At 36.8% G+C, this 18,703-nt stretch overlaps 1 protein-coding gene across 16 annotated transcripts in view; it reads right to left on the reverse strand.

The window, feature by feature from the left end:
* Window positions 1-18,703, reverse strand: part of RALGAPA1 (Ral GTPase activating protein catalytic subunit alpha 1) — a 140,527-nt gene that overhangs the window by 114,076 nt on the left and 7,748 nt on the right. For all 16 annotated transcript variants that reach the window (XM_032692466.1, XM_032692463.1, XM_032692455.1 and 13 more), the window contains exons 2-9: window positions 14,050-14,160; window positions 13,483-13,532; window positions 12,003-12,060; window positions 11,281-11,324; window positions 10,184-10,361; window positions 8,472-8,587; window positions 6,470-6,608; window positions 286-494 (exon numbers count right to left, since the gene is read on the reverse strand). In XM_032692466.1, coding sequence (XP_032548357.1) covers window positions 286-494; window positions 6,470-6,608; window positions 8,472-8,587; window positions 10,184-10,361; window positions 11,281-11,324; window positions 12,003-12,060; window positions 13,483-13,532; window positions 14,050-14,160 — 905 coding nt within the window. The remainder of the gene's footprint in view (window positions 1-285; window positions 495-6,469; window positions 6,609-8,471; window positions 8,588-10,183; window positions 10,362-11,280; window positions 11,325-12,002; window positions 12,061-13,482; window positions 13,533-14,049; window positions 14,161-18,703) is intronic.

Genomic DNA, 18,703 nt, shown 5'->3' on the forward strand with positions numbered 1-18,703 from the left:
AGTATAACTTAAAACAGTACAAAGAATTCAAGAAAAAAAAACACACAAAAAAAGGATTCACTGCATTTCAAGAGTTCTTATGTCTATTTGATTAAAAACAGAATTTGAAACAAAAAAAAGCAGCATAGCAGATCGTTCTGAAGTGAATTAATAAGCATAACATTTGTTCAGAAATTCCTTTTTTAACTTTTCATTAGTTGTAATTATCATAGGAGTGCATATTGCTGACATAACAATTAAGACAAAAACATGAAAACAAACACATTTTGGTGCATTTGATTTTACCTGAATATTCTTTGGCACATTTTCACCTTCCATCCCAGGAATATGAGGTCCTGTATGAGGTTTTGGCTCAAGCCAGAAAGACACCAACCATCGAATGACAATAACACGAGCCTTAATAAAAGGTTCCTTTGTGCAATATATTGCCTCATTGGTTTCAGCATCTTTCTTAACCATTACATAGTGTGGCTTTGGTCTCATTTGTGGTATATCTGTGAAGAAATACAACATCTTAAAAATATGTGCAGAGAGAAAGCTCTGTGTAAGAAAGAAATCCTAAAACCATAAACAATACAGGTGAACTTTCAGAGGTGTTTTGTTGCATTCACTGTTGCACAATTCATTCCAAGATGTGCTGAAATGAATGTAAAAGAGAAAATTTCAATTATTATAAGACATCAAAACACTTTACTTTTCTCCTGGAGGGAGACAACACTGCTTGGTCCAAGAGACAGAAACTTATTTCTGCTATGCAAAACCTTTAATTTTTTTATCCGACAGTGATTTCTATAGCCTTACATCTTTGCTTTTTTTTTCCTAAACAAGTAAATATATTTCTTCTCCTTGTTTTCAGGGGTTTTTTAAGCTACATGTTATACCCAATATTTAAATACAAACTTCAGCAAATTCACTACTTCACATTTTCATTAAAAATTACAAAGAAGTTTTAAGTAGCAAAATAACTGTTAACTAGACTACGACCTATACGAGAAACCTATTTTCATACAAAATTAAGATATTGTCAAATCTAACCATGACTACAATGGGAGATATATAATTCCCAAATGTATACAGCAGCTACAATAAACACAGCCTCTTCTGGCCCTGCAATAGGTGAAATATGAATAGAACAGAGAAATCCTGCTCCAAAGCCATGAGCTTTGCAGCTTCACCTACTGCCACATCTGCACTGGCTAGTTTTGCTGGACTTTGCTGACAGACCACAGGCACACCTTCCTATGATTTAGCTCAAAGATGATTCTGGGGTAATAGCTTCTGTACTGGTCTGCAGGGAATGTAATGAATGATGTCCAGCAGCACATGAACAGGTAGGAACTGTGCTTATTTGGGGCCTATAACTGACAATTCCATTTTCACTATCCCATGTTCTACATGATAGTTCAGAACTGTTTAGCGCTTCTAGTTCTCTAATGTGCTGGAGTCATCAGTATTCCTGAATGTGCTTCAGAAAAAAAATGCCAGTACTTAATAACTCAATGTGGATAGAATGGACATGTGTGATAAAAGCACTACAAAGATGGGGAAACACAGGGATAATGTTTTAAAATTGTGCATTTTTCTGTGACTCAACACCGCAAAATGTAATTTCTGGGTTTCATAACCCAAGACAGGGTGCAGAATAGTTCTGCATTACTAATTACCACCCTGAAGCAGCAACGGTACTTTCATGTGCAAATGACATTTCTCTGGGAATGGTGTGCCAACCAACTCTAATCCTAGCTCTAGAAGGGCAAGTGTGAGATATGCTCCAATACAGAAAGAAGATGAATATTAGTGTGAGAACAGATTATGATACGTGCTGTCAGAAGACCCTGCTGCTGGTGTTTCGGTATCCCAATTTTAATCTAGTGACAGCACAAAAACCCCAAACCAAAACACACAGAGCATAAACAAAAATCCAAACCAAAACAACAACAAACAAGACCAAAAAGAAGGAAGCATAGAAAATTACAGTCCTATCCAGAGACAGAGTGATAAACTGGACAGAAATAGTACTTCAGCACTGCCTCAACTCTTCTATAGCCTGTAGTACATGAGCAAGAGAGATGTTCCATGGTTTAACAAACCAGAGGGCAGTTCAAACATACTAATGGTGAAAGTCAAAGAAGATATAAAGTAGTCACACTGAACAATATAAAGTTGTTCCCTGACTGTATCTTCCTAATGCAAGGTCAAGAGCTACTTTAAAGGATCCTGCATAACTTTGCCAGTTTATGGTATCAGAAAACACAAGCTATCTGGATGGTAGCAAAGAAATAAACTACTACTATCTAGGCAATTAAATTATGACAGCCTTTTTAAGGCATCTAAAGTGAAGCCAGCCTATCTGCCAGACTGCTGCAAAGATTTCCTTGTTATCCAAACAAATACACAAAATCCAGTACCAGCACTGAGGATATCCAAGATGGTATATCTTGGTGCCATTTCAACAGCCACATACTTAAGTAGTGATAAACTAATCACAATGCTGCTAAACTGAGGAATGTTCCCAGAACACACTACAAAGTTACATGCACACTTATCAATGGAAGCATTACTTTTAGAGGAAAAAACCACGATTCTTACATACCATCCACCTAAGTAAGTAACAAATGCACACAATACTTTTTGAAAAGTTTACAATGGTTTATTTACTACAAATGAAAAACCTCAGCACATTGTTTTCATTCTGTGGGAAGCAGCAGGCTAGTAAGAAAATAAAATCTAGTATCTTAAACAGATGCATATATAACAGTACAGTCTGTGAAAGAAGAAAGCAAATGCCTGATAGCACATTATTTAAAGATGCAAAAATCAGTTCTCTCTGGTATCTATTTGCATTCAGCAGAGCACAAAGGCTGCAGTATTTTCAAAAGGACTAAAAAGCAGTAAACATGTCTTTGTAGTATGTTGTCTCCTTTTAGCTTCATGCTATCTTCTCGGAACATCCTTTCTATACATTTTGATTCAACTGCAGTATGTCCTGAAGCTGCTTCTCAAATGTATCCTCCTTCAGTCATTTCCTCTATTTTCATATTTCTGTCCATCTTGGAAGTAGGTATCAAGGCTTCAGATGAGGACACAGACATAAAACCAAAGCAAAACAGAGCTTGTTAGATTGACTCAAACAGCACAAAAGGAAATATTCCCTTCCCCCAACTTTCCATTTTTCCTTTCTGTAATGTTTTGGGCTTTGCACACCTGCTGCCCTTCCCCTTCTGGGTACCTGACATGAGCTGATGCCAAAAAGGGCAGGAAGCTGTAGGTGGTGGAAGACATGCATAGGGTAGAAAATGAAAAGGTCAGTAAAACCTCAGTTATAGTGGTGGACTCCTGGTAAGCTTTGACCACACTTAATTTTTAAGACAATAAAGGGTTCATCAGGAATGAAAAGCTGAAGAAAACTGTAGGATAGCCCACTCTGTTGTTTTCCTGTACATGAAGGAGCCCATTCAAACGGCTTGGAAATGGCATAGAAAGGCACATTACTATAATGGAAGAAGCAATGCCCCTAGAATCCTACTGCCATATCCCTAGTTCTTCCTAAACAGTTTCTAAGTCAATCTCAACAGATGTTTAACAAACATCTGTTAACACTACAGTAAGACAAAAACAAACAAAGAAACAAAAACCCCCAAACCAAACCAACCAACCAAAAAAAATAAAATCCCCACAAAAAACCAATCTCATGGGCTTTTCTAATGCAAGGCACAACACTAGCCTTCTTGTAACTGGAATGCTTGGTGCTTCTTACTCTAACCAATATATTTATCTGAAAAGAAAGAAGGAAAGCAGGAAAGAAGGAAAAAAAGAAACCTCAGTCTAATATACTATATCCAGTAAAGCCCTGTATCGATGCATGTTTATCAAAATTACTGTTTTGATTTGTACCTCATGACTTCTCCTAGATTAAACATTACACCAGTAGCATAAGAACTGTTTTGAGTAGCAGGCTCAGTGCCCAAGTTTGCCCTGCTTTCAGCCTAAATGCTGTAAATTCAGAACAGGCACAGGATTATTTTCAAATAGGGTGGGAAGATGCATGCCAGAGAAGAACTTTTTATAGGAGAAAAGATTATTCTACTTACCAGTGCCTCTGCTGTTTTCATCACTGTATTGTTCCAAAAATCCTCATCACTGTTGCTGACTTTGCACAGTTTAAGGCACAGTAATTTTGGAGACCTGTGCCCATTTCTTCTTGTTCCCTATTGTCCTCTTCTTTACTAAGGTGTTGGAAGTTTCTTGTTTACGGTTCACAGAAAAACAGAGGACTACAGTAACACTTCTATGGAAGACTAAATCAAGATCTTCATAGAAAGAGAAAATATAACTTCCATATTTCTTGTTTGAGGGCATCAAGCAACAGCAGGTTTGCTTTCTCAGCCCTGCTTACCACCCTTCTTGTAGCTATTTTATCACTGAACCTCTTCAGCATCTTCACATAACTCTTGTTCTACTGTTACTTATGGTTAGATTTACAGTGTCTCTTCTCCCCTACATGAGAAGCTCCACTGTTTATCTTTCCCAAGAAAACATGATTTTGAAACAACCATCTCTGAAATCCAAATAAATGTATATACACTGGAAGAAACTACAACCTTTTCAAAAAACTTCCCTGATAGCCTGATTTTATAATATGGAATTGTGGCTGGACATCCCTACTAATGCTTTTGAGATGCCGCCCCAACAGCTAAGAGGAACAGTGAGGTGAGGTGTTTGTGTAAGTAGTGTTTCAAGTAATTAAATGGTAGCTTAAAGCCTGAGTACCTGGTATCACTTTGCAAAGAAGAGTCTTGAACTCTGTTGGCTTACAACCAACACTGCATGGGTGCATGCAAACCTGATATAACAAAAATCAAGATTTGCAAACAACGTTCTAGTTTAAAAATGGACTAAAAACCTCTGAGTAAAACTCTACTTAAGTTTGCTTAAACCTAAAATTTCACACTCTATATGGAAAGATACATTCTAGCACCATCAACTTTAAAGGGTGTGTTAAACTCTAGCCTCCTCTTCCTACTCCAAGCTCTTAACAAAATGCAGTTGGCACAAAAACCTAATTAACTCTGCCCTATCAGAACTATGAGCAAGCACTGTATGATCCAAACACTATGATTCTGTACAGATAAAGCCAACACACTCAAAGAACAGCATACTAACACCTTTTATCTCAGCAGCTCTCTTCAGAGCAAAACTGAGATCAACAACAGAGACCACATTAAAGAGCTGTTTTACAAGAACATTTCATTTACCTCAATCAGGTTAATATAGCAAGATTGACTCTAATGAAAGAGTCAGAGGCCTCCACAAATGAAGAACTGAAAATCATGAACAGGAACCATAACATGTTCTTTCATGAGAAATACTTTTGGAGAATGCTCTTTGTGAGCAATATGACAAGCAAAAAACTTTGCTATACTCTCTTGTTAGAGAGGACAGTTACCTGCCTCAAACACTGTTAAGGCCATAGAAGGGAGGAATTTCTGACAGGAAGGTGCTAATTCCAGGCCTTGGCAGAGGCAAGATCTGGTTAGCACATCCTGGTTAATGCATCCCCACGGTGATAGACTGTGTGGAAAAGAAGCAACTGCTCATATGCATATCACCGGTCAAACAAAGATGGCATCTGCAACCATCAACAGCCATCCAATCCCCCCGGAATACGCCCCTGTGGATACCCAGAACTTGGACTGTATAAAGGTAGCACAGTTGTCCAGGTGTTAAGACCTAGTGGGACGTTAACAAAGCTTGGGAAGAAGGATATATCACTGACAGAGGATAAAAAGAATGCAGAATTTACAGGCCACAAGGACAATTGTCACAATTCCCAAGAAAAGGAAGAAAATAATAAAACCAACTCAGCAATTGTGCCGAAATCAGCTCCGACTGGGTAAAAGGTAATTCTGGCAGCGGGAGATCATGACCACTGATTCATGGCCCACCAACTCAAGAAATCCATGATGCAAAAGAGAAAGACTGAGCATGCACACTAATTAGCATAAGAAGCAAGGGAATAATTTAACCAACAGAAGATAGAATACTAATTAATAAGAGAACTATGTAACTTGTAGCCAATAAGCATTAACTCCTTTGTTTGCTAAAATGTATAAATGTGAAAAGATTTGGTAGTCAGCAGCAAACCTTATGGACTCAGCACCCCTTTCTGCACAGAAGTTACCAACAGAAAAATGAACTGGGTCCCCCACCATGCCACCGAGCCCAAGGTAAAGAAGGATCATTGGGAAGCCGCTGGATCTACAGGTGGTGACTATCTTTTGCTTGTACTATCTCTCTCCTTCTCTCTCTTTCCTCTATACACTTAATGTTACAAAATAAAGTCGGTGTTGTTCAACTGGCATTTGGTCTAGTTTGCAACTTAACTTGGGCAGAAGCATCTTCACTAATCGCATCATAACTTCCGTATTAAGTAAAATGTAATGACTGCATCAGCTGTGTTAACACTTACCAAGTATAGGGTTATACAAGCTGCTCTCCTTACAGATGTTTGGGAAAATAGAAGGTAAGTAGTATTTCTTAAAATTTGAGAATAAAAATGAAAATCCCTTTTCCTGGTTTTCCTTGTTCTTCCATTCTAAACTCTTAACCTTAAAAAAAGAAATTGGACAAAGTAAACATCTATAAGTGGAATAGAAAGATAATTTACAAAGAGGACATTTCATCAGTTATTTCTTTGAAACAAAATCATATACGTACATTGCTTCAAAATGAACTTGAACACACCAAATACCTAAACCAATAGAAATACATCCACCTTTACAAGTCATCTTGCTAAGTCAGGGAGTAAACCCAAATCCAGTGCTTTTAATAATACTGTTTTACTTCAAAATGTTTTATAAGAGAAGAATAATTACCCATGCCACTCCAAATATTTCTTTAACAATTTCTTTTAACACATTCCGACTAATAAGTGTCCGTATAGTCATTATAATAAGTACTTGGATTCGTTTGTATAGTTGGCAATATGAAACAAACATTTTTCAACCACGTGCATCAGAAGATACAACTTCAAAGTTGAATTACACAAATGTACTTTCATGGATCATGAGTACTAAGCATTTCCCATTATGAAATGTTCTCCTACATGGTAAGCAGTACGAAGCACGGTAAGTTCTCCTTAAGAAATCCAACATGCAGTTTCCATCTTTGTTCGCAAGGATCCATCTGCCTGCAGAGCTGGGTAATTTGCCCTTCTTTTTTTTCCTTTTCCCCTCTACTCCTCCATTCCTTATTCAAAGCCACAGTTCTATTACAATCTATTTTCAGGGCTTTTAGAGTGGAATACATATTTCATCTCCCAATATAATTCAATAGAATGGGCGATACGTATTATTTTGTGACAAAGTCCTTTAGCAGAACTTAATATCAAAGAAGTAACTACTCAGCTTGCAACTGTCAGTGCCTCTACAGAAACTTCAGCAAAACTTCAGCACTCACATACTGAACAAGCCCTTTGACACCTGTCTCAATGACTTATCTGCATTTAAATATAATACTACCAATTCACTACAGAGAGAGCAGTTGTCTTCAAAAACATAAACGCTATTTTTCTCCGAAGTGAATAGTCAGTAATAGGCTTACCCTACAGATCACAAGTATGATGACCTCTATTCAAACTGGGGGATGCTGGAAGCAACAAAATGAGGTTGCAAATTATTCCAGCACGGCAAAGTTCACAGAGGAGGACAGATAAAGGGAAGCCATGAAATCTTTAACATTGGTCATATTTGTACACTGCCCATCTTCTCTAGAAAACCTACAAAAGTGTGAAGGAAAACTTCTGAGCCCAACTGGGATCTGCTGGACAAGTTTAACCCAGAAGGCAGTACCCTGGAACACCTACCATGTGTCATGCAGTCAAGCAACTTGCTGTGCACATGACAGCAGAGCAGGCTCAGAAGCAGCATGTGCTAGTTGGCCAGCAAATCAATTACATAACATAAAACAGCTAGGCCACAGTTTTTGACAGAAGCTGCTGCCCTGCCCTGCATTTCAAGTACTGGTTGAGATCATGGTAGTGTCAAACTACAAGGGAAGGACATACAGTGTGAGCCCGAGTTGCACATTGTGGACTAAATACTTGTTCAAGTCTTCATTTTCTGCACACAGTTGATCCACTGGTTGAAGGCAACAGGGCAGGGAAGGGGAGGTGAAAATGGGAAGGGAGCTGAAATCAGCTGGAAGTGACCGACAAGTTGTTTTTCCTCTATGTCACAATTTGATGGAAGATCCTCTGGTAAAAGACCTAGGAATCTTCACATAGAAGACAAGTGAAGATTTTTCTAGGAGAACCTGCTTTTTACAAAGGACACTTGAAGGAGAGGCAAGAGGGAGGAATCTTTAAAGGATTTTTATAAACATCTGCAGTGTTAAAAGTAAAATACTTATTGTAATGGACAAAGAGGTGTTAATCATTTCATACTTGTTTGCTTGAAAACTACAGAACATACCTGAATTACCATGTATTTCAAAAGTGCTTCTAAAAAATAGCTAGTTAAATCTTCTTGTCCTTTATCTCCCGACTGTGGAGGAACAAGTGGAGTGATTTCCTCTGTAGTCACTTGAGCTGTTTAAAGAAAAACAGAAGTACACCTAACATTGAGACCACTTCTTCTCATGCATAAATATCTACTGAGTTATGAAAGTAGGAATGCACCAGGGTAAGCAGAGACAGTTATAGGTAAAACAGTACACCCACAGATTAATGAAAATCAGGAAATTTTAACTAATAAAGCACCACAGAATTAATTTCTTACACATATAAAAAGCACAGCAGATAATAACTAGGTTTTCTTAATGCACCTTGGAAATCTACCTGCCAAAACTGAATTTTTCCAAAAGGTGTAATCTATTTCTTTTGGAATTTATGCAAACAATAGAGTAACATTTATGCTGCACAAATGCCAAATCTTTACTTACATCTTTCACAATTTTCTCATTTGATAGTTGATCAGTTACATTTTTGTTAAGTTTTACTAGCTGTATCTTTTCTTTGCCTCAACAACAAAGCTACTTCAGAGTTGAGTTTTCTCCTGTTCCTGTAGTTAGATGCTCACATTTCACTCTTTGCAGTCTGCATTTCACAACATAACTGCAGAACAGGGTTTAAGGATGTAGCAAACTTTTGCCTGCAGAGCTATCCTGCCATGAAATTTGTCTGCTAAGTTTCAGAAAATTTAATAACTAGTCACGGAGACGCTGCCTGCCTCTACAAGCAACAAAATATTAAAATACTGGGTGAAGATGGAAAAAAGGCAACAGCACTTAATGTTCAGAGGAAAAAGCAGTTAACTTCTTATTCCCATTTATGTGAATGCACAGTTTGCACTTATGACCCCATCCAATTGCAATTCATTAATAAGTAAGCTTAAAATCCCACTAACAAGAATAAATTGAGTTAGTAGGCAAGAGGCTCCCCAAAGTAACCAGTATCTGATACTTACTGCTGGAGTGAACAAAGGAAAAAACTGTCTTAAGAATCATCTTAAGAGAAAAATTATCCTCTATTGATTAGAATCAAGATAATGACCTTACCAGTAAAAAAAAAAAAAATCTAGAAAGTATAAAAAGCTTATCTCAGAATGCTCATGCTTTTCTATTGATGTAAACGTTTATGACCTCAGGTTTTGCAATTTACAAGGTCTGATGCTTTTCAAAGATTTCAAGCTGCAAAAATACCACAGCCTTAATTGCTTGGTCATACCCAGACACATTTGTCCTTACACAGTGCCCTAAAAACCACTCATTCTCTTAAAGGCCACACCAGAAACTGCTTTGCACAGCTTGGTCCCTGGAGTATGAACAAAGCCAGTGCAAATGTTCAATGCAAGCAGAATATACAACTTTGCAGTAGATGCAGTATCCTCTTGCAATTCTGAAGAATTGTATAAAATTGGTCAGTTAATTTTCCACCCCTATGTGTTAAGCTACAATAGCCATACTTAGGAAAAACACTCCAATAACCACAAAAAACAACTCATCCTGAAAAATAACAAAACAGTTGCCACTGAAAGAGGACTTAATAAACTGCTAAGAAACTCATTAATAGCTCCATCATCTTCCTCGGTACATATGTACTTTAGTTTTTGTTACCTCAACTTGTCTTTTCTGTGACAAGAATTGAATTATGTTGAGAATTGAGTAATACTACCAAATAACTTACTTTCTTGAACATTAAGCGGAGGGTTAATGAGATTATCAAGTGTTCGGGGGCCATATTCAGACTGTGGTGATGAAAATCCAGGAATCAAACAGGAAAACATCCATAATTGTTCTTTACTACAGTTATTTTGAAGTGCTTGCAGCCACAAAAGAAAGAGACGCACGCCCTCTCGACGTATCTTAGAAGGAAAAAAAAATGGAATAAGTTATCTTGTCCCAGAACATACAAAAGAATTTCCACTTGTCCTGGAGGGAGAAGGTGAGTGACAGAAAAAATGAGGACAAACAGTATGACCACCAGCAATCAGCAGAGCCAATCTAACACATCTGCTGCTCCTGCTGAAATGCAAGGGTAACTCTGGCACCTTCACTGCTGTTTGTCTCACAGAATTTTTCATAGGGGTTTCTCTGAAAGAAGAGGAAAAAACCAACACGTGTCTAATCACTTGCTTGACTACAGCACTGCAAGACACCACATGAATTTTTCAGAAAATAAAGACTGACATAAAATTTCTAAATGTTTTCGTGACTTAACAACAGAGTGAGCTTTCTGTATCAGAATGACCCATTCTACCTTCTTCCATTTCTCCTTCAAAAAAGGTGATGGAGTCCTAGAGCACTCCCCTCCTGGTTCCCTATCAGACAAGCCTGCAGGTGGTTTACAGAAGAACGGAGCAGCTGTTTACTGTAGTACCAAAGCTACATTTGAGTAGCTTTTGTGTGGTTTTTGTTCCATGGTCAGCCATTTAAGTTACTCTACCCACTAGCAAGTCTCTGGCACATAGATAATCTTCCATTTCCAAGGTAGTGATTCATGAATCCTGAAACCGGTTTCCTTGTCCCTAACAGTGAACGGTTAAGGCAATACTTCTGTGTTAATGTAAAATCCTTTAAACCGCTGGCTACTCTACATAAACACATTACTTCTCTGAGTAGTTCTACCGAGGTAAAGATGATGATTTGAAGTCATTCTTTCACGACACAGAAGTTATGATCTGGTTCTGATTCCTGTGCTTTTACCATAAAAATTTGCTCTTATGTTCTTATTTATATTTTTAAGTATTTTAAGCAAACGTAGTATGCAACTTTTTCCAATACCTTTAATGAATTTCCAGTGTGAAGAAGCTTCTTTAAAATTAACCCTAAAAAAAAAAAGGAAAAAAATATGTTTGCTTTTGTTCTTTCTTTCTATATAAGTAAGATGTCAGAGTTCTCGGTCAGACTTGATAGTAACTTTTAAACAAGTCCTTGGCAATCTCCAGTTTAATCTTGGTGACCTTGATATCTTCAGGCAACTGGCTCAATGCCAGAAGGAAAAAAAACAAACATCACCTTTTATAGCTTCCTCATAATGTATAATATCTTTCCCCAAGGACTTTTGAGATGTAGTAAATTAAAAGTAAATCATTCTCAAGTCATCACTATGCATAAAATCAGCATTCCCCATTTACAAACACCAACCTCATGTCAATTTTGAAATGTATTACTAAAAGAAAAAAATAAGGAAAAAATAATAATTAAAACTTTAAACTTTCTGCCTTGTCCTTGTTCTTTCTCAGCCACTGTTCTATTTACAGATTCCCAGATTTAATTCTATCTAAAAGAGCATTCACTACTTTGGTGGGGTTTTTTGTTTGTTTTCTTTATTATTATATTTTTCTTTAACCTAGCTTGCAAGAGTTTCAAGACCATAATCCCTGGTACACCACTTAAAGTTCAAGGAAATGAGTAGCATTAACTACTAGTATCTACTAATAAAAAAGAAGCTCAAAAAAAAAAAAAAAAGTAAAAAAAAAAAAAAATAAAGAAAATCAACTTACCAATACTATGAAATTGCCATCTCTGATGAATCCTTTCAGGAAGGAGTTGTAAAATTTTCTATAAAAAAACAGAACCCAAGGATGTATGTTGCAGATGTTGCTCTCGGAAGACAAAAGAGTGCTTTCACAAAGGCCACAGGTCAGAAGCCAAAGCACCAACTTAGAAAATTCCCACAGTGCTCTCCTTGGAAGCATTATTGTCCTTTCAAGACGATCCCATTCCTAAAGCTAAGAAGCCCAAAGGCTCTGACAGACTGACAAATCCTGCATTGGAGACTTCAGATGTTATTGCAGTTCATCTGGCTCCACTGCCTCTGATAGATACTGCTGCTTTTGGCACAGGGAATGCAATAGGATGAGCGTCTGCCTCAGTTCTAGTTCACAACAGGTTGTTAGATTATTCCACCTTTCTAGTGGCTTAAGCTAGGATGTTCAGCTGTCAGCTTGCCTATGTGGTACAAGCAAATATTCGCTTCTGCCTTCTCAGAGGGGTAATGAGCTACAGCAAAACAACCAAGACAAAACCTCTACACCTAGGTTGGAGGATGATCATCTTCAGACAGTAAGAAACAGAGTAGTTAGTAACAAAGGCAGTTAAAAATTTATCATGTAGCACTTGCAACATTTAAACTAGAGGCACTTGCAATTCGTAAATAACCTAGTTTCTCAAATAAGTTCCTGGATGTGGCCCTCCAGCACCCTGTGCAACTGCTTCCAAAGCACAGATCACCTAATATCCCTTTATGCAGGAACTAGTGAACAAATGAACTAGCTCTCTTCATATTCACCAACATACTTCACTAATCAATAAATAATAACTGAATTTGTATTCAACCATGAGACAAGCATCGATCAGCTTTCAGTTTTACGTATTTAAAAAAAAAAACAAACACAGTCCTTGTTCTATAATTAGAAGCCTCCATCCAAAAGGAAAGACAAAAAAGTGACATTCTAAGCTATTTCTATAGTGTCTGCTCAGACATGTTCCGATTTAATTAAATTATTTCTAATTTACCTAAATAAAGTCAAGATATGCTTTTGAAAAGGATATTGTGAAATGCAATTTTGAAATAATGAATCTTTTAGAAAGTAAGAAGGATCTATAGAAAACAATTCTGCAGTAGCAATCTATTATGAGAAAAATCAGAGATAACAGCAATCAAAAGTCAAACAGATCATGACTAAACAGATTGATTTTATGAGCATTTCAAAGTGTATAATGCACTATGGGGGAAACACCACCACCAAAGCGTAATGAACTATCTGCAGACATAGGAAATATCTTTTTACAGTTTAGACATCTTCTTGCAAAACTGCAAGTCAAATTCTTTTTCTTCTCACATAAAGCACATAAATTCAGCTCTAAGCAAAAGGAAGAAGGAAAGTAGTTAAATGCAAAGTGTATTTCCAGGTAAAGTGTATATTCCTGTAGAATAACAGGACTTAATTCAAAGCAAAAAACATATTCAAATTATCTTACCTCAAAAATAAAAAGAATAGAATCTAATTCTTCTCTCTGAGACTTGTGACCTAGATGCAATTAAAAATAAATAGAAGATGCACTTTCATTACCAAAACAAAATATAAAAGCATTGATGAAGATCCTTAAATGTGTAAAACAAAACCCTGCATTTATACAACCATAACGTTGCATTACTTATGCAAATAAAAATTACACTTCATAAATACAGTTTATAACAGGTATAGTTTGTGTAACTTCCTATTATGGCATCAACAGCTGGGAGAGACTAAGTTACACAATATCTTGTTAAAGAATAATTCTGCAGAACACAAAGTATAACACCTTAAGAATCCTCAGTTTGCAAAAGGACAAACCTCATCATCAGAGAATAAACACCTCTTGCTCACCTCCACTGTGCATGTCTCACTGCTCTGCCTTTATTTGCAAAGTTAGTGCTTACACATATTTCTACACAGCTAATGTTACCATTTGTGACCACATAGGGCTTTATTTACAGCAGTCTGCATTATTTTATAACAAAACCACAAGAACTTAGACAAAAAATGTTCTATTTAGAATACTTACCTTTTTGTTTAAGGCCAACTTCAATAGTCACAAAGTTTTCAAAGAACACATAATATATATGTGAGAAATGTAGGTCAAAAAACTGTTTGAGATCAATTGATTCTGCATTCTCTGAAAAACAAAACAGAACATTGTTTACATTCATAATCAACCACTGCATACCATTAACCAGCAGTAAGAACTGAAGATATTTAAAAGAAAAGTTATCATTGGTAAAGAAGCTATTTTTTATTCTTTATATTGAGGCTAATAAAATTCAGGATAGCACGCCATAAGTGCCTAGTGAATTTTAAACCAGGAAGCAGCATCTTCTTGTACGCTCACTGTTTGCATGAGAGTAATGCCAGCAAATCCCAATTCCATCAGAACCAGCACTGTACAGATAAATCTGGTTTCAATTGTTAATTTCATAGAAATAAAGTTGGCAATGGTGCCCAAACTCTACAGCAGAAAGACCATCATGATTCCCAACTGTAATTACTGGACACAACTAAGCTTACTAAAGAAGTATAAGAAGGATGGTAAACGAGGAACACATCTGTTCTTTGGAAAAACAAGCCGTGAGGATGTAAACAGCAGCACTGGATTCCCACCGTTGCCTCCTTATTCCCTCCAAGCTCCAACATGCACTTTACTTTCTAGTCTGGCTCAGCCCCCCATACTCCTTTGATTGTGTGGTCTCGGGAGATCAGAAGCTAGGACCTCAGGGATACCCTGAGGTGGAAAAATCACTAAGTATAGAGGGATGTGCTTTCCGGTGTACCTCAGGAAAGTTTCCAGATTCTCTTCCCACAACCCCCCAGATGGTTTTGTGCAAATCCCCAGTAAAGAAATAGAGTGATTTATCTAGATTAATTTTAAACCGATCATTTTAAACAGCCAATTCCTTCAAGCCTTAGAACACACTGAACCAAAAGACACTCTCTGTCCTGTTATTTAACTACATAAGACTAGAGAAATTAGGTGGACAAAACGATAGCATGGAAGAAAAACTCTCCCCTTTCAGAATACTGATGTGAAACAAACAAAACCAAACAAAAACAAAACATGAAGGCAGCCCTTTCACCAGTTCTACACACTGAGACATCATCTTTCACTGTAGATATATCTTCTATAAATCGCCTTCTAACTCTGTATGGGATCATGGGGGTCTTAACCTATGTATTCTAATTTAGAATACATCAATCTTTATCATCTTACATGACTGGATATACAAATGGTAGAGTATAAAGCACAAAATGAATCAATTGAAATGCCAAGACCATGGCATATTTTCAGTTATACTTTATTATGTGGCTTTAGAGGACTATCTTAACACAAATTTTGCTATAGACGTTTCCAATACAGATTTTGCTGTATCACAGCATTCTGTCAACATCTTGCATAATGAGTGTAGCAGAGCCAGAGTGCTCTAATATAGCTGACAGCACTACATTAGCAGCTAAGATAACTCTTAAGCAAGGCAGTTCAGCTGGGAATAAACTTAGTGGTCCAGCAGCAAGCACGTGCCTGACCACCTACAGGATTACCAAACTCCCAGTTCTGCAGAAAGTGCTACACCACATACAGATCAGCAGCTGAACTGTCAGAGTTTAAGAGATGGAAATGTTATAGGACAAGAAAAACCAATTCCACTTTAAACAAGCTAGACAATGATTTTCAGTTGTCTGGACAAGTGCACACAAAATGGAGCCATCACTAGAGCATAGGCAAAGCCATTACAAACACTTCCATTCATGGGGCAGAATCCTAAGTGAGTCCTAGGCTAGGGACGAGAAAATACAGGTGGAAGAAAACAAAGAGTTTGAGATGGGAGGATTAAAGGAAAAAAAGAAAGCAATGATTGAGATGTTTGGAATAAGGGTGGCAGAAGGTATCCTGCAGTCCATATATTTAACTGCTAATGGGAATTGCATACAGAAAGTGGTGGAATGGTTCACTTGATACAACCGTGCCAAAAAGACTAGTTCCAAATACTAAAGGGAAGGGAGGCAGATAAGCAGGGTCTCTGCCAATCAACACACAGGAATGCTGCATTTTTGCAGGCATGTTAAATGTTTTGTTTCCTGAAATAGGCCCTCATTCCTTCCCCAGACATGGATCAACTCTGAAGATGACAAAAAAAAAAAAAATCCCAAATCAAATATATTCTTTAAACAATCTTAATAAAACAGTCAGTAATTTCCAGAGACACTATTCCTAGATTCTTCAGGCAACAAACTGAAGGCTTGTCTACATAACCAGCTGAACAGCAATTCTCATTTTACTACGTAATTGCATACATACAATCGGTACTGTGGTAATGCATTCTGACCTTGGGGTAGGACATAGGGTGGAATTGCAGAGGTCTGTCCTTTTTTTTTTTAATTATTTTTATTTTGTCTTTATTTATTCAAAAAAAATATGGTGTCAATGACCTCAGAAAATGCTTGAAGGAGCATTAGTAGACCTGTACTTTACCACTAATACCTAATTAACATTAAAAGTATACCTTCAGAATACAGATATAACTTGCAAGAGTAGGAGACAAAGTAAAAAATTCCTTGTCTTTGCAATTTCTGTAGCTAATGCATTTCTCTGATTTCTTCCTAAGATCACACTTGATAGCATAATCAAAAGCAAGTTTTTAAAATTCAAACCAGTTACCAACAACTGAATTCTTGCAATAAACTAGATGGAAGAAAATATGACATTTTATTCAATAGGAATTTTGTTCTTTCATTATGTGAAAGTAATACTTTTTAAAAAACCCACAAACTATTTCTGTTAATGCTGAAAAATAGATTTCCTTCTAAGGGAGGGAAAAGACAGTTGTTCTTCTGATAGGTTTGCCACCTAGAGCAAAAGACAGAATCTGCTCATCATCAAAGGACACCTATAGTGCAAGGTAGGTGTATTCAGCAAGCTGCTGGTGCAGAAATCTGTAACCTTGCGTTGGTCAAGAAGTTTGGAATTCATTATAAATACCCTGACCAAGAATTATGGCAAGAAGGAGGAAGGGGAAAAAGCAGATAAAGCATGGAGACCTTAAAAGAGTTTGATCTGGAAATCATCTAGTCTGTAAACATCATTCCATCTCACAGCTACCGCTATACAAGGTATAATCCACAAGACTAATACATGCATGGAGAGACTATTGCTCTCCTTGAATATTGTAACATTAAAACTTCCAGTTATATGCTGCTGTTATAGCTTTCTTCATTAATTAAGGATCTGATTTTTTTCTTAATGAAAATGTCTCTAAAATATTCAGTTTATCCTTCTGATCAGCTAAAGATACAGCTCCTCAGTTCTCACATCTTAAACCATTTTCTCCAACACTAGGTCACTGTCTCTTCTCTGTGTTCTCTCAAAGTATCATAAATGTTGCATACAAACATAAAAATAATTTCCTCTACAAGCAGCATATCCTTTTCAGACAGCCTTGAACTGGGAATTTGCAGGAAGTTGCTTCTCTGTTTTGGCTAGTTAAGTCTTTTCTGCCTTTTTAAGGAGAGACATAGCCTTGTTTTGAGGTAAAGTAGGATTAAACAGAAACAGGCTTTCCTCCATAACTTCCAGTACATTTCTTTTTTTATTTTTTAAAAAAAGAACTTAGTTACATGATCTGTGGTAGAAGAATACAAACAAACTAATGTACTCCTTGTGTTCTTTGTTTCTATGTCCGGACTGGGAGAGAAGGACTCAGAAATAGATCTGGCACCATACGAAATAGTTGGAAAAGTTCCTCAATGTGAGAGGGGAAAATGAGATATTACTGTATTCCAACGATGTAAAAACTAAAGTTTCTACTGAACAAAGCATAGTTCTAGTACACTAAAATCCTGATTTCCAGTATTTTAAGAAAGTTGTTTGTCAAGAAAATGCAGTTTTCTTCATGCTTTAGAAGAAGAAACATGGATCTTTGATTGCTGATTTTTCCTTAATAATTTTCTGTAACTTAAAAATTGGTAGAAATCTGATCTCTCTACTAACTCTGTGTTCAGTGGGGTTTTGTTTGTTTTGGTTTTTTGTTGTTCTTTTTGTTTGGGTTTTTATTTTGTTTCAAGGAGAAGGTTACATTTAACCACAAGGAGACATAGTACAGCTTCTCTCTCCTTTTCTTCATCCCATAAAGCTTCTAAAAGAGGGGGTTTCAAAGTTCAGCATTAAGAAGTTAAGTTCCCCTTTTCAGTTTAAGTTTTAGAAGTTATACCCAGCTTATGGATTTCTGTTCTAATTTGATGCAAGAAACAGAGAACCAAACTAAAAATGCATGACTAGCTATTTAAGATATTTGACCCTCATTACAAGAGCATTCAAGTACCAGATCTACTGGAGTTCCATTAAACCCACTGAAATATGGAAGTTCTGCTACTCCCTACCTTATGACTGCAGCAGTAGCAAAGAAGGACTAAAGAGAAAAACCCAAAACAATCAAACTAAAAGACCCTCCTACCAACTTGTGTGACTGTATTTTAGAAACTTGTTTTCTAGGTTTTCAAATGGCTAACTCTTTTGAAGGTTAATTGTTCAGAATTTTCTGAAAGGTTACTTTCAAGTATCTCAATAAAATATTCAAAACTTCAGTGTCCGTGCTGATCATTTTAGTAAGCAAAGATTCCAGGTCAAAGTCTTCTTGTAGAAAATTTGTTCTGACTGAAAGTAAACCCGT

Source organism: Chiroxiphia lanceolata, chromosome 6 (genome assembly GCF_009829145.1).
Source record: "Chiroxiphia lanceolata isolate bChiLan1 chromosome 6, bChiLan1.pri, whole genome shotgun sequence".
NCBI classification, from domain to species: domain Eukaryota; kingdom Metazoa; phylum Chordata; class Aves; order Passeriformes; family Pipridae; genus Chiroxiphia; species Chiroxiphia lanceolata.